Source organism: Alligator sinensis, unplaced genomic scaffold (assembly GCF_000455745.1).
Source record: "Alligator sinensis unplaced genomic scaffold, ASM45574v1 scaffold312_1, whole genome shotgun sequence".
NCBI lineage: Eukaryota > Metazoa > Chordata > Crocodylia > Alligatoridae > Alligator > Alligator sinensis.
The window spans coordinates 1,815,596-1,832,304 of NW_005842029.1; the positions used below are offsets into that span (position 1 = coordinate 1,815,596).

General features: G+C 39.6%; 1 protein-coding gene across 6 annotated transcripts in view; it reads left to right on the forward strand.

Moving 5' to 3' along the window:
- ARHGAP6 (Rho GTPase activating protein 6) overlaps positions 1-15,134 on the forward strand; it is a 575,699-nt gene extending 560,565 nt beyond the window's left edge. For all 6 annotated transcript variants that reach the window (XM_025202549.1, XM_025202547.1, XM_025202545.1 and 3 more), the window contains exons 10-13: positions 4,395-4,492; positions 11,473-11,735; positions 12,286-12,366; positions 13,063-15,134. In XM_025202549.1, the coding sequence (XP_025058334.1) occupies positions 4,395-4,492; positions 11,473-11,735; positions 12,286-12,366; positions 13,063-13,787 (1,167 nt within the window). In that variant the 3' untranslated portion in view covers positions 13,788-15,134. The remainder of the gene's footprint in view (positions 1-4,394; positions 4,493-11,472; positions 11,736-12,285; positions 12,367-13,062) is intronic.
- The last annotated feature ends 1,575 nt before the right edge of the window (positions 15,135-16,709 follow it).

Below are 16,709 nucleotides of genomic sequence, written 5' to 3' on the forward strand. Positions count from 1 at the left end.
CAGAGTATATCACTAATACTTCCTTCACATTTGTGGATAAGTTGTTATATGTTCCATGGTCTGTTCTGGCTGCACACTGGGCGCTACTTTTGTGCTGTCTAGGTCTGATAAAATGGTATCATCCATAAATTGGAGACAGTACAACTCCCATTCTGTCCCTGCCTATCTAAGCAGCCCTGACAAAGTTGAACAGGAGACAAGAGAGACTAGAATCCCATTGTAAACAATCATATGCTGTTTCCCCATGTATTGTATCGAGAAGAAACAAGCCCTTCCAAAACATCTTTCTTCTAATAACGGTACCTGCTTGAGCAGAGCCTCGTAATGAGATGTATCAAAGGATGTGTCTGTGCCATAGGTGGGAAGTGGTTGCAGCATGTGCCAGTTTACCCAAACCAGCTTTAATCAAACTTGCAAGGGTAACACAGCAGTTAAGTCGCTTTGACATGGGCTTTGCCGAAGGCTCCATGCACCTAAATAATAGGCACACAGTTGGATAATTGCAATTTTTGGCACTTTCATACAGATCAGCTTTCTTTTCTCCTTTGTGGCAAGTACAACACACTGGTCCACAGAAGGTAACAGAATCCTAAAAGTAGATGTAAATGCCAAAACCTGCTGCTGTTTATGGATCATGTAGTAAAGGCTTTGTCATTGCCCAAAGCATTTTCCAGCCCTCCTCTTAATGCTGATCCACCATATCTTGAATTTATGATCTATTGGACAAAATGCCCTGGGAAGCATCTGTCTCCTTTGGGAGCAGAAAGCAGAGCTGCAGCCCAGGATCACCTCCCACCTAAATAAGCATCCATTTCACTGATCCACATGCCCTCTGGCTTCTCCTTTTTCTTCAGGCCCCACGTATCTCCCTCTCTTGTGTGCCCTGTGAACCAGTTTCAAGAGGAAGGATGAGGAAAGGTCCAGATAATGCCTGATATATGGCCTGGTAGAGCACTTTGGTAGGAAGCAGGAAACATGGATTCAAGCCCCATCTGGGTGCCTGGGACCTAGAATCTGGATCTCCCATTCCCTGGGCAAAGGCCCTGGCCATTAGGTTGAAAGGTGGGAGAAGATCCTCCTACTCCTCATTCTTCTGCAACTTTATTTTGAGACTTACCGAATCCTACACACATACCTAGGCAGTTGTGCAGCTGGCTTGCTGGAGTACAGCCCTTTTGAGCATGCTCAGGGGATAGAGTCCATCCTGCCTTATCTTCATTGCTATTTGTTAAAACCAGCTCCAAGATGCTTACAAATGCTGCAATTGCTTCTCCTAATTGCAGAGCCAAGATAGCATCTGAAAATTTCTTTATAAGAAAAGAATATGGATTTTTAAAATTAAGTTTTTCAGCTGGGATATTCAAGGGAGGAAAAAAGAATTTGGCAGCCAATTCTTAAGGCTTAGTCACCACTGACATCCTGCTTGCCCTATAGGCATAAGGCAGTGGTGCTTAGGCCTGAGGTACTGGCAGCTTAACTCACTCTTGGTATAGGCCATCTAACTCGCTCTTAAGCCCTTGGATAGTCTTAGCATCAAATCCTTATTTCAGCTCCAACAAATAGATTAATTTTCAAGTACTGAGTACTCAACAGCTCCCCTGGATATAAAATATCTGGATAGGTTTGGAAATATGACAAACACCTTGTGATTTTTGTATGAGAGAGATTGGGAAATAAATAGGAAAAATGTCCCACCTGTGGGGTATTTTACATTTAGTTTTTCTGGTTCTTTAAGACCAGAAATCCAGATGGGGATTTCATAAGCTCCACTAGTTTTTCTGTTTTGAGGATTTCATTAGGACTTCTCAAGTGTTGTACAAAGCTATATGTTAGATACTAGGGCTGTGCGAAACAGCACCAATTCCTTTCAACTTCTGTTTTGCCATTTTGAAGGGACAGTGTTTCATTTCGCTGTTTCAAAGCACTGTTCCATTTTGTTTTGTTGAAACTGTTTTGCTGTTTCGATGCTGTTTCATCATTTTGCCCATAGGCTATAATGGGGAATCACAAAAATGCCTATAACTTTGTCATTTCTTTCCTGATTCAAATGAAAACAGCAGAGATGGTAGCCCCTGCTGAGGCCACAGAGCTTGTAAAGTTTCAAGGAGATAGGTGCAGGGTTTTCTGAGAAACTGCACCTCAAACTGTTCAGAGCAAAACATCACTTGTGTGTAGGCACGGAGTGGGGGGTGAAGACAGTAGGTCTGTGCAAATTGGGAAGTATTTGATTCTGATTCTGATTTGGGCAATTTGGAGGACAGTGATTTGATTCAGTGATTTGAATCACTGTCCCCATTTGATTTGGCCAAATCGGAATCAGGGATTTGGCACTGATTCGGAGATTCAGATCAGCCGGGGAGAGGCAGGCACAGCTGGGTGGCTGCAGGTTCTTCTGAGACTCCTCTGGCTGTGCCTGCCTCACCCCAGATGGAGGGAGCTGCAGGAGAAGCCCCTATGGCTGCCTGGCCCAACCCCAGCCTCTGCCCACCCCCGCCTAGTCCTGGCACTTAAAAAAAAAAAAAGCCCCACACTCACTGACTGTAGCGGGGACTATGGGACCTCCTTGCAGAGCCCCCCATGCCGATCCCATGCCCTGATTTCACCCCCCCTCACCCAGCCTGGCCCCTGATGGCCCCCTGCCTGGCCCCAGCAGTCCAGGAGCAAAAAATTATTTTTTAAAAAGCTCCACACTCACCAGTGCTGGCAGCAGTGATCTGGGCGCTCGTGGCAGAGGCCCCTGCACAGCGCAGGGCAATGCGGGGCAGTGGGGATTGCCTCCCACCCCCACTTGGTACCGACGCGGCAGCTGTCATATCGCATGGGGGCAACACAGCTCAGCAGGGTGCTACATGCTGTCTGGGAGCTGGGGCTGCTGGGCCTGAGTGGTGCTATGCTCTGGCTGACAGGTGGAGCCACTCCAGCTCCCAGACAGCACACAGTGCCCTGCCAAACCGCGCTGCACCTGCATCATGGGGAAGCTGCCATGCAGGTGCCAGGTGGGGGGTGGGGGGGGAGAGGGAATCCTGGACTGCTGGGGCCAGGTGGGGGAGCCATCAGGGGTAGGGCTGGGTGGGGGGGTGATCGAGGTGCGGGGTCTGTGCAGGGGTGCTCTGCCAGCCACTGCTGCAGCTGGTGAGTGCAGGGCTTTTTTTTTTTTAATGTCAGGACTAATCTGGGGCCAGGTGGGGCCAGCCAGGGCAGCCATGAGGGCTTTTCTTACGGCTTTTCCCACCTGGGGAGAGGTAGGCACAGCCACCTGGCTGTGCCTGCCTTTCCCCAGTTGTTCCAAATCTCTCCAAAGCTTTTCCGAATCGATTTGGAGGCTTCAGATTCTAATTGGACCTTTTAATAGGTCTCTCGATTAGATTTGGATTCAGAGATTTGGCTGCCAAATTGGGCTGAATCTCCTTCGAATCAAATCAGCGACCGAAGCTTTACACAGCCCTAGAAAACAGGCATGGTAGCGTAATGGACCCTACTAAACCCTGTAGGTTATTGAACCCCTGTGAGAGAAAGCACAGATTTCTTTTCTGGGGGAAAAGAATCAAAATAGACTAACAAAAACAACAGAGAGAGGATTTTGGGGGAGGAATAAATTGAAAGGAAGGAATATAATAATAAAGGGTATTAGGAAAAGAAAAGGTATTGGAACCCACTTGCTAGGAACAGACTAGCAACTAGGAAGTGATAGCCTTTCTGATGCTGCTGAGCTGGTGGAAGACACAGCTCAGTAATCTGACCCCAAGGCACAGAGAAAGCATAGTTCATACAATGCTTTTTATGTTGTTTTTCCATTCCTCCCCCAGAGCACTGGGATTGGAAGGGACCTCAGGGAAGGATCATAGTCACTGACCAGCTACAGATGTCAATAGCAGAGTAGTCCTTCTCCTCTCTTCCCCCTCCTTCTCTCTAGTTTCTGTTCAGCTGCAAGCAAGCCCGGCTTCAAATCTCAAAATGTTTAGAAGCTTTTGAAATGTTTTGAGTGACCTCGTTTAGTTTTGAAGCCGTTTCAAAACTTTTTGTTTTATTTCGATTTCTCTGTTTCAAGCTCAAAACGCATTGAAACAACTTCAGAAGGAACCCCCTGTCGAAATTTTGCACAGCCCTATTAGATACCAAGGGGATACTTAACACTTAATAATTTTCACAACCTTGCCACAGAGTATATACTTCTTTGTATATTGTTGTGTACACATTTTTTTACTTCAGTTTAAGTGTTTTTTACTATATCATGTTATAATATACTATATTATAATAAATGTATATGGCTTATATAATTATACATAGAATGCAATTTATGTGCATAAGTCTAGTCTTCTGGAATAAGCATAATAGTAAAATTAATAAGAAGATGAATTCTGTGATTAACTTCTTCAATGCTGTTTTCACTGCAGGTTCCTCCTGACCTTCAGAATGAAGTACTAATTAGTCTGTTAGAGACTGACCCAGATGTTGTGGACTATTTGTTAAGAAGGAAAGCTTCCCAGTCATCGTGAGTAATCCCTTTTTTCAACATCTCTGTTTCTCGTGAGAATTTCTTTTGGAAGTGTTCAAAAGGTTCTAGTTTTCCACAAATCCTTAGGTGTTTTCTTTCTAGGAGTAAAAAAGTGCTCCCTGTTACATTGACTCTGCCAAAGAAATTATGTCTCTTCTACATAATTTTCTAAAGACAAATCTTGTTTACTGTTTCTAGGAAAGGATTGTGAGCTGCTTCAGAGAATATGTATATAACTATATTCAATGCACTATAACCTAGCAGGATGTATTCTAGTGATCCACTGGTCCATGTTTTGCCTTTGTTGTGGTCTTGTGCCTTCAGGAGCACAAAACATATATATATTTGAGTATCTTTGAAACACAGCCTGGAGTGCCTTAATAGAATTATGGCTAGTAGTCTGGCCACTCTGTTGTCCCTTTCCCATAGTGTGTACCCATAGGCCTCCAAAGGAGGCATGACATTGTAAACAATTTAATCATAAGAGTGGGTGTATTGTAAGTAGCTGGACATCATCTAGCCATGGGCTAAAAAAAGAGAAACGAAGTGAAAAAATAAACCTCACCAGTCACCACAGCAAATGTTGTTAACAAATTACTCAAACACTATACATGGTGTATGCCTACACCTATGTGCCTTAATGTTATAACTTTATTTATCTGAAATAGTGAGATTGCCAACTTTCTCACAGGACACATAGCACTTCCCTTTCATCCAAGTAAGCCCCAGGGTATCAGACCTTAAAATCAACTCATTGGTATATGTAGTAAAGTTATTCTAATTATGTTTACAGTTTCTAGGTCTTTCAGACAGGCTGGATTTGTATCTGTCCATGTAAGGAAAGTGCCTAGCTTCTAATTGTGGTTGCTTCCAGAACATAACTAATAATATATTTCAAACATCCATTAGCTATGACTATTCTTTCCCTCCAAGGCCAGTACAACTGGACTTTAGATAATAAGTGTACGTGGCTTCACAGTCAGAGCCATGCCAGGAAGTAGTATCATTAGTATTTTTTTTAAATCCTTTCTATAAATTAATTTCCAAAATTGTAAAAAAGTACAACATAATCAGACTATGTGATGATACAATGTGCTTATGAAATTTTTTTTATTGGTCTGAGTTTGGAATGATCACATTTAATTTCAAGCTCAGGTTAATGAAAGGCTTTATGGTAAACATTACCATCTACGTTGTATAGAGATGTATTATTGTGTCTCACATGTAGATACTTGTATTGGTTTATCATAGACTTATGTCAGAGAATGTTGTGCATGTGAAGGTTGTTTATTCATAAAACTTGCTTGGAATACACTCCAAGTTTAATGATTATCTTCCCTTGAGCTTCCTTACCTTACAGCCAACATGCACGCCTACAGGAGAAAGTGGAATTTTTTGCAAAGCTGGATGCAAGTAACAAGAAGGGTTTTTTGCAGGAAAAGGTTTCTAGTGGCACTAGGATCCCACAGTTACCCGAGTACCTATTTGTTCTGATAATGACAGATTGAAATTTCACCAAAATAGAAAAACTTACTATCTATCATTTTCTTCTGCTCTGCTACCAGTTGATTTTATTTGTTCTTAATATTGGTGCAAGCATTGTATGGAAACTCAATGTGAGGAATTGGTTAAAAGATTAGAAAGAATATTGTTAAGTGTCAAGGGTCAAGGATATGATGCTCTTAAGAGGTGGGTCCATTCAAAGCATAATCTCAATTCATAGCCTTTAGGGCATTTTTGGTTATGTATATCTTGGTTATTTTTCCTGAGAAGAGTGGAAGGCAGCAGTGAAGAAAAGAAATATTTACATCAATTTCATCAAAATGAGCCTCCAAAATATATCTGTATTCCCAAGGGGACTTTGCTGATCAGATATTTTATCGTGGATTTCAAATTTGGACTCAGGAGATGGAAAACTTGACATATTCTTCAGTAATGAAAGATAAGCTTAATCAGCAAAGCAACTACTTGGTTTGATATTAATGTATGAGAACAACTTCAATACTTTATTCTCTTGCTAACTGTCCTGAGGCTACTACAGCTGATGCAGGCAATGCATTTGCCTTCATATCTATGGTTTTGATGCCACTGCAGATGCTCTCTTGGCTTCTATTTCAGTCAATGACATAACAGTTTTCTTTCTTTTCTTCTTCAAAGGACGACAAAACAGAGAGTGCCTCCTTCTCTGTCTTAAGAGTTGAGCATCTTGGATGATAGGTGGGGGAAGGGTTTTGGGGAGGGCATTGTGAATCGCTTCTTACCATTAAGACTTCACTGATTACCAGATCTGCTTCTTAGATAACTTTCTCAATATTTCTGTAATCTGGTTGATGATGTTGGAATGAATGGGTTCTCCAGTGTAAAGTGAACCAACTCTGAATTGCCACCAAATAAAAATTGCTCATTAAAAAACCATTTACTGTTTACCATGTTTAAGTAATCTTGTTAGAGTGAAGGTTTTTGAAGTATTCTTAAGATGATGAATGTTTTTAGTCAACATTTATCTATGATACAGATGTGAAAGACTCCATATTAAGCCATGCAATTCCTAACCAACAGGAAGCTTTCAAATCACCAGTTTTAGAGATATAAGGCTGGAAGAAGCCTTTAGAGCCATGAAGACCTGACCCTTTGCTGTTACAAGCAACCATGTCCTTGCAGTTTGAACAGTGACAAAACATGTATTGCCCTGATATATTTGAAAGCTATTACTCCATGCTGCAGTACCACTGCACTCTTTATATATAAAATTTGCCTCTTATTGGAGATAATAATATCATAAGCCTTAAGATTCTGATAGAGAGAAACTCCTTTGAGCTTTGTAATAGTTTCTAGAGCTGATGTTTATAATTTAACATTGCCTAAGCAGAGCTACTACTTTGTGTTTTATATCATTGTTAGTTAGTTACAGTTCATTTTTGTACCCTTTCCTTAGCATAATTGATAGCCTCTACAGACTATTTTTACAGGCTTTCCTTAATGCCCCACCCACCTTGTAATAATGTGTAGTTGCTTAATAAGCTGCACTATTTCAAAGAAGGGCAGATGTTTTCCATGTTTTAGTTACAAAACTGAAAAAAGTATACAAGAAAAAATCTGTTGGAAAAGTCAGCTGTAAAAGTATGTCATCTTTTAATTACTTGTGCTACAGGACCATGTGGTTTTCTCATTAGTGTAAATTTAGGCACTATAAAGTGTCTAGGATTGCCATGTTGGATAGAAATTAATACAATGAGTACCATTAAAAAATTGCTACTTACCACAGGCGGTAATTCAATTCAACACAATTTGATGGTACTTCCTAGTCTAGGCCTGGAATTGCCATAACTACCAGGATGAAGGTATATATTCAATTGTAGTAAATATTCATTTATTAATGAAACCACATTCAAAACAAACTAGAATTGGAAGTTCATTTTTTAAAAATATGCAGCAGTTCAGTTTTTGTTTATAGCAATTAAATGTATATAGGACAAGGCATTTTACAAATCATATTATACACTGTTTTTAATAAACTACTGGAAGCTGAAAATAGTTTCTATCCCCAAGCTATTCTGTCATGTCCCTCTGTATATATACATTGTAAGGTTGCTGTAGGCTGGAATTATTGTAATTTATTTTGAAAAAAACACCTTTAAGTAGTAGTTTTGAAAATAATATCACATGTAACAAATTGCATGGGATTGCTAATGGATAACTTTAAAGGGGATTTTAAAAAGTGAAAATTTGGACCTTTCCAAACTTGACAATTTCCATTTAAGTGAGCATTTATCAGGGACTCAATATTGAGAAGAGATAGACTATAACAAAGATCATTTAAGGTAAGACATAACATGAATGTTGTATACAACAAGTTATGTTCCTACGTTTCTTCATTTGCTTTCACCACCCTCTTTCCCCACTCTTTGTGTTACCTTGCCATAGCTAACTGGTTCTATAACTTCCTGTTTCTCCCATTGCAAAAAAACTGGGCCCTGATCTTTCAGACACTTAGACATGCCAGTCTTCCTGTTGTCTTTAATGGGACTCCTTATATGTTTAATGTTAACCATGGGCAGAATTGTTTGGAGGCCCTGAGCCTGTAGTCATCTATCTCTATATAACACTCCTGCATTTTTCAAACATTGTTCTGAACTCAACTATTTCTTTTCTTAATTCACTTACAAGAAAGAAAAGGGAAAACACCTGGCATCTTTTGCTGGTGTTATCTTTATTTACACACTGAAAACTATCTAAGTTATATTGTTGTGGCTGGTTTTGTACGTCTTTTGGTGATTCCGTGACCCTGCTACCTGAATGGATGACCTAGAACAGTGTGGGGCAAACTTTATGGCAGGCAAGCCTCAAATTATCCCCATGCCCTCCCCAAGTGGCACCATGATCCCCTTCCCTGCCTGATCTGTTCCCTGCTTTCTGTTCCTAGCCATGTGTTTCCTGCCTTATCAGCTGCTCTGCTTTCTGCTTCCTTTCCTGTGATACTGACTCAAATTGATGCTTTGCTTTCTGCTCCCTGCTTTGTCTGCTGTTGTGCTGCCTTTCCCCTCCCTGATGTGCCATACACCAAGGCTGCCCATGCCTCAGGCTGGCCACCCCAATCAAGGATAATTCTGCCTAGCCAAAAAGCAGCCCTGAGGTTTTAAAAGTTAATTCCCAATTATGGCTCAGAATCTCCTTGCAGGATAAGGAGAGATTTATAGCTGGGAGCTAATTTGATATAGGTGAATGTACTTAGGTTCCAAATGCTATAAATGCTTTTATAAAGAGAGGCAGGGAACATGAAATAAAATGCCTTCTTTGTATGTATATTCTCTGTTTTGGAGGTCAGCACTTGTAAAGCTATGTGGAAATAAACCGGCCTGAAAGTGTTGCTAAACTTTTGCAGACCACATTTTTGTGGGTTTATTCTGAGAGAAACCCCAAATCTGGAAAAGACTTATTTTGGTGTTAATGTGGAAACTTGAGTGCTGTGTCTGTCTTGCCACTCCAAAAACATGCAATATATATTCTTTAGTTTATTTTTTCAGTTCTTTGTCATGAGTTTGGAGACAGAATTTTTGTTTGATAGTAAATAATGTACTCTGTGCTGCTAACCATTCAGTTGAAGCCATAATGCTGTCTTTAGATTTGATTCTGGATGTTGACCATTTTCAACTCCCTCAGTACCTCCCAGGATTAAGCTTTGTGCCACTTAATTATAATGCAGGTAAATATGGTGTGTCAGAGCAAAAAAAAATGTTGATATTGGGTGAGGAACACTAAGCAACTACATATGAGCAAAGAGAGTATATAGCTGATGATAAAAATAAGAGAAGAGAAATAAAAAATGCAGATGTAGGAAAGAATGTTCAAAGGATGTCTCAGCTTTCTGTGAGGCATAAGTTGGTCTCCACTCTGTAAATGCAAACCCAGATTTTCTTAATCATATTCAAAATCTCTTATATCCAAAATTCACATTGAGGTAAGGATTTTCATTTGCACAGCACCTAGATCAGTACTGACCAGGGCTCACAGGTGCTACTACAAGGAAAAATGTAAACCATAAAATTGAAAACCTTCAAAACATTGGGGTGCCAGTGGTCCAAAGGCATTTGATTTTTGGTGATTGTCTGCCTGAGGCTGGGCTTTGCTTTTCACTATTTTCTAAAATTAAACGAAAATCCAGCATTTTAATTTGAAGACTCTTAAAGCTTCTGTATGCTATCAGAAGAGTCAATTGAAGTTGTCCTATATGTAAAGCCAGTTGTCCTGTGTAGGATATTTTTCTTTGAATTTCTTCAAAACAGAATGGTGTGAGATAAACTTGATATAATTCTGTTTCTCAAATTATGTGTTACTTTAGCGTGTAAGAGTGAACTACTACATATTGCTTAATATCATAGGAGTGGCAGGGAATGAAAAATCACCCTAAGAAATCCTTGCCCCTCACATAATTTGTGGACCATCATGGTTGCAACATTACTCTTATACTACCTCGGTATCATAAGATTATAGGAAAGTAGGGCTGGAAGGGACCTCACACGGTCTTCTGATCCAGCCTCCTGGTCAAGGCAGGAGTATCCCTGACTGACCCACCCCAGACAAGTGTCTGTCTAACCCGCTCTTGAAAACTACCAAGGATGGAGATTCCACAGTTTCTCTAGTTAGTCCGTTCCACTGCTTGACCACCCTCATAGTCAGAAAGTTCTTCCTAATGTTTAGCCTAAATTTATTCTAATACAGTTTGAGACCATTGCACCTAGTCCTGTCTCCTCTGACTACAAAGAAAAGCACATCTCCATCCTCTCTGTAATTACTCTTCAGGTATTTGAAGACCTGATTCCAAATCCCTCCTCAGTCTTCTCTCTCCAGGCTAAATAACTCTAGTTCATTCAGCCCTTCCTCATAAATCATACCTTCCAGGACCCTAATAATTTATGTTGCTCTCGCTGGAATCTTTCTAAACTGTCCATATCCTTTTTGAAGTGTGGGGCACAAAATTGGACATAGTACTCCAGGTGAGGCCTCGCCAGTGCTGAATAGAGTAGAAAAATCACTTTCCTTGATTTGCAAGTGATACTCCTGTTAATACAACAACCATATCAAACAAGTGTACTCTGTCCCACCCTCAAGTTCAGTACTATGGGATGTACCCTATCCCACTCTCAAATTCACCCTTAATTTCACTTCTAGCACAATGGTCAAGGTAACATAAGGAGTCAATTCACTATGATTCTTTTCCTCTGGTGAGCTATGTAGTTGTGTGTACACGTGTATAATTTTTTTATTGCAACATTCATTGATTTTTGATGACCTCTTGTGGCCATTTTGTGGCAAAGGTTTTAGTTCCATACTCTAGTAGAAGTATCCTCTCTATTGCTTGCAAAATGTTTCCATTTTAGCAGCTATGATCATACATTTTTGTGTTGTCAAAGTGCAGCTTTACCTATGGACTCTGAACATTGCTCATTAACAAATGCTTCTTTATCAAATTCTATCAGAAGCCCAGAAATGCTGCGATCAGAAGGTCCATTCTCCATAGGAGGGAGGCATTCTTCCACAGACTCTAACAAAGCCTCAAGCGGAGATGTTTCTCCATATGACAACAACTCACCGGTACTGTCTGAACGGTCTTTGTTGGCAATGCAAGAAGACATTACCCTTAGTTCAGATAAGCTCCATAAGGTATCTGAACAGTACACATTGGTTGGTCATTTGCAGTCTAAATTGAGAGAGAATTCTTCAGGATCACAAGCTGGAAAAGGTAAAGTAAGACCTGCACGTGTTCATCTTTTTTTAATATGCAATAAGAATTTGTGTTGTGCAGCAAAACCAGTTCCTCTTTCAAATCTATGCATCCAAGAGTTGTGACTTCCCTCCCTTGTGCCATTATGGAAAATAAATCTCTCTACTGTATGCTTCCCTGTTTTTTACCAGTGGTTTTGAACCATTATAAGATATAGATACACTCATGTATCTATATTATTCTGAAGGCAAGAAGACTCCCTAGGCTTCATGGCCAAAGCTTGTTATTTTCACTCATGCATATTGTTTTCCTGTTGAGTGCAATGGGACAATATACTTAAGGAAGGTGCTGTCTACAATGGGTTCTGGGGATCTAATCCCGATGGCATTCACTACAGGATTCGAGCCTGTAAGTCTTTAAGAACAGGATATAGCTCTGTCTCTTGTGCAGGGAAAATCCACTGATAAGTATATGTCAAGCTTTTTTTCCTTCGGTTTATAGAGAATATTTTTACTGATCTTTTCCAATTCATCTTTTCAAAAGATCATTTCATGTCTTCCTCCTGTAGATCTTCCAGAGGATCATTTTAATATCTGGGGCACCTGGCATTCAACCCTGAAAAGCAGTTCCAAAGATCCAGGAATGACAGGTTTGATGTTTCTTTAAGAGTTTTTAGGACCTGATTTGGCAACTGCTTACTAATTTCAATTTTATGCACTGTGAGCCATTCATTTGAAGCTGGGAGGGATACTCATGTTGTATAAAGTTAAACGTGTAAATGTTTATAAGATTAAGTGCCTTCATTTATTAAATTTAAAATGGGGACTCTTCATTCTAGAAGTACTTTACATATTTTGGTACTGTTGAAATGATGGTGTAGTCATGATGCTAGACACAACAACTATAGACATATGACAGCATTTAAAAATACAGTGCAGAGTAACATAATAGAAAATATTCTCTAGTGAGGAACACAGGCAGTGCTTGTTGCTTAAGTACAGCCCTCATTGAGAGCTAGGAGTCCTGGATTTGAATCCTAGTTCCACAACTGATACTTTGTGTAATTTTGGTAAAGACACTTAACTGCTCTGTCTCAGACTCTTTTTCTCATCTGCACCTACTTCATAGGAATTTTGTAAAGATAGCTGTAAAAGTTAGTTAATTCTTGAAGACAGCATGCAAATCCTGAGTAGTAAAAGCACAAGTGTACATAGAGTGTGAAGTTCAAACAATACAGATCCAACACTGTCCTCTCCAATATGGTGAATTAGGTTAGAGGTAACCTATAATATGTCATGCAAATTGCATGGCATGCTAATATTTCCTCTCTTACTCTGGTCCTCAGGTTCATATGGAAACATTTGTGAAAGCAGCTCATTACGACCAGGACAGTGCTCTCTTTCTCAAGGGAACCTATCAGCAAATTCTCCTCAGTGGCAGAGTAACTTCACTGAATTGGACAATGGAAAGCAAACAATACGAAGGAGTCAGACTACTGCTGCCATCCCTGAATGTAAGTTTCATCCTCCCGTGTCTCGTGTTTGCAGTACTTCGCAAATTGAAGGCAGTAGGAGGAGTTCAGATGAGTCTAATTCAAGGTGTGAGTGGCCTTTGACTTTAATGAACACAGAGGACTGTCCAGAGCGTAACTCAAATCTGGGTTGTTTGCAAAGTGTAACTAAACCTTCATACCCAAGGCACAGCAATATAAGTAGAAAAGACAGGCCACCACCTCCTTATCCTGGTCCAGCAAAAACAAGTTCTGCATTGTCCCAGCAACCAACTGGCTCATCAATACCACACTCCTTGTGGAGCCTTCAGAAAGAGAAATATTCAGAAACCACTGCAGCAGAAGGACGAGCAGCCAAATCAGTGGACCAGTCCACATCCAGTCAGGGGAGACAGACCACACAAGACAAAATAAGTAACATCTTTTCCACTACAGCCAATAATCAGAAAAGCAAAAATGTGCCCGAGCCAGAGTGGCATGATTGGCAAAGAGAGCGATGGCAAATTTGGGAGCTTTTATCAGCTGATAATCCTGATGCCCTCCCTGAAACTCTTGTATGATCAGACTCATATACAGAACTGCCAATGATGAATAAACCTCTCTAAAATAGGAAAAGAAGAATGACATTGGAAAACCTGAGGGTGTTATACTAAGTCAATTTCATTCTTTTTTAACTTTGTTCACTTTAATTCTTTAATAGCACTGTCAAGCAGTCTATTTACAAATGCAATATGTTTCAGTTTTGTAGGAAGCTTTAAAAGAGAAGAAGAAGATGAAAATTTTAGTCTAATATCTCTGTATGCATAAGCTGTGTGTAAGATAAAACTATTGCTTTGGTGTTGCTAAAACATATTTATATATCTGCAGTTTCGATGATTGTATATTCTGTAATAGGTTATGTATGATAATCATATGGTATATGTTCATATACAGATGACAATCAGATCGTGACTGTTTTTTTTTAATCACTGCACTTAAGTTACGCATTGGAATTCTATAAAAAGTGCACAAGCTGGTTTCTGTGCTTATAAACAACATGTTAATGGGGGTAGAATGTCCTTCTTTTCACTGCCTGTGAAAAACACTAAAATAGAATGAAACATATGAAAAGCCATATATTTTATAAGGGTAGTAGTGAGATAAGGGGAAAATAGTAACCAGATATTTTTCTTATAAATATAATTTTGCAAACAAAATTAAAATTTGATACAGTATTATAACATAATATTTTTTTAGACGCTGTTTGGAAGCAATTCAGTTAATCAGCCAAGAGAGAGGCTGTGCCTAAACCAAATGAAAAGTCTTAGTGCAGAGGTCTGCCATCCCATTCTAGAATAACTATGATTTTATATATACAGCATATAATATATATATTTATAAATGTATGATGTTATGTATTGTTTTAAAACAATAAACTGGAAATCCAAATTTTAAAAAAAGCATGTAAAAACTCAAAAAGAATATGGCTTTTCCTATTAAATAACAAGTTTTCAGTATTAAGAATAAATAAATTGAACATGCAAGTATTTACATGTACATTAAAAAGGAGAGTAACATGCAGTATTCTAGAATTGAGTATGACATTTGGAGACGTTCACAGCTATTTGTATAATTATTTTGCCAAAGTTTGGGGAACTATTTCTTCTTCAGTAACTTTACATTACATTGTTAAATGTTGATGTTACACAAGTTCTGGTTTTTTAAACTGCAAAAATGTTTATGACCAGCAGGTGGCAATGTACTCAGTATTTTAAGAGTTTTGTTTCACTTGATAAGGGAAAGTGTTTCATATACAAAGATTTTTATAAAACATGCTAGGCTTAATTTTAATGAAGTTAAAGACTTATTCAGTGGTGTTGTCTTTAAGTTCTATCTTGTGCCATAATGATGGAATAAAAAGCTAAGAAAAAGCATGGGGATATGTCTTCCTCTTTTGTCACAAGGTTATAACAAATGGCATGTCAACTCAAATGATTTATTATGTTCCGGGGGTAAAACTTTCAAAAGTGCCCAAGAGACTCAGGAATCCAGCTCACAATTCCAAAAGTGTTTTAGTTGTTCTTACCAAAGTTTCATGGAAATGTAGTGAGACTTAAGCTACTAAATCAGACTCCACTCCTGCTTAACTCAACAAATTTATGCAAAGTTGAATACAATTCAAAGGCATGTATACTAGAGGTTGACCTGTTCTAAAGTGACCTGGTTTTAACTTGTTAGTTGTTAAATCAATGTAACTTCTATAATGTTGATCAGATCTTAATATGGTTTTAAGTTACCAATTTCAGACATCCAAGTTTGACAATAGTGGTCTATTATTTCAAAGTAAGATTAATAAATCCTGGCCTCCACATCAGCGGTGAAACGTTCCCAGTCAAGGAAAAGAAGAGGTCTTTTCCTATCATTCAAACTAAGGGGTAAGTCAAAGCCAGGCCTTTGCTGTTGAAAGTGCAATAATTAACCATATTTCTTATTTCTGTTAAGGTCTACATTATTATGTTACAGCAGGCACTTGGTATTTGTTGGACACAGAACTGGAATGAGACAGAGGGTTAGGCACCCAGCATGTATGTAATATTAATTTTTGAGTTAGAAGTTTAAAACCAGCCCTGGTCATTAGCAATAGATGTTTTGCTGCTCTTTTGAAATGGTTTGATAGTCTGGCATAACATCCAGATAAGCCACCCTGAAGTTTAGTCATGAACTCACTCATGAGGGTTAGCCCTTCTGGTCAGGAATGAGACAAACAATTAGCTTAGAGCATTTTTTGCAGTGTTAGTCCAAATCACATTCACATTTATTCAGGGATATATTCCCTATAAACTTACTGGGAATTCCCACTAGAACAGTGGTTCTCAACTATTTTAGATCCCTTCTTAGATTCAAAGTGTCCCTTGGACAATGCCAGCTCTTAGCTTCCACTCGTTTTTTGACTGCAGAAAAATAATAGAGCAATTCTTTTGTTGCAAAGAACTCAGAAAAACCATAACAGGGCAAGGTGTTTTTGACCCTACAAATTTGTTTGAAATCTCTGGGGGTGTCCTCATGAGTGCATGTGTGCAGTTTGCAGTGCAGCAAATCACACACACCACATGTGCAGGCATTGTCCACACTGCTAATTTGCAGCACTGAATTTTTTTACACCAGAAGATCCTGGTATCACAAAAACCCACGCCAGAAAAAAGGGCAGCATACATAGTGACAACACGCGTCTCCCCGAACCAAAGTGTGGCTGGCCAGAACCACACTCTGGCTGCCAGCCAGGCTCCACGCACCTGGATTTCCACTGCTAGAGCTCCAGAAGGCCCCAGGACCCCAGGTAAGGCTGCTGGGACCAGCCCAGGTGCTGGCCCAACCTCCCCAGCCCAACCCAGGGTAACTTGCTATGTGCTAAAGTGTGCATGCAGGGACATTCCCCTGGGACAACTAGCAGCAGCACATATTTGTGCCACTGGTTGTTGTCCCCAGGGAACACACATTCCTGC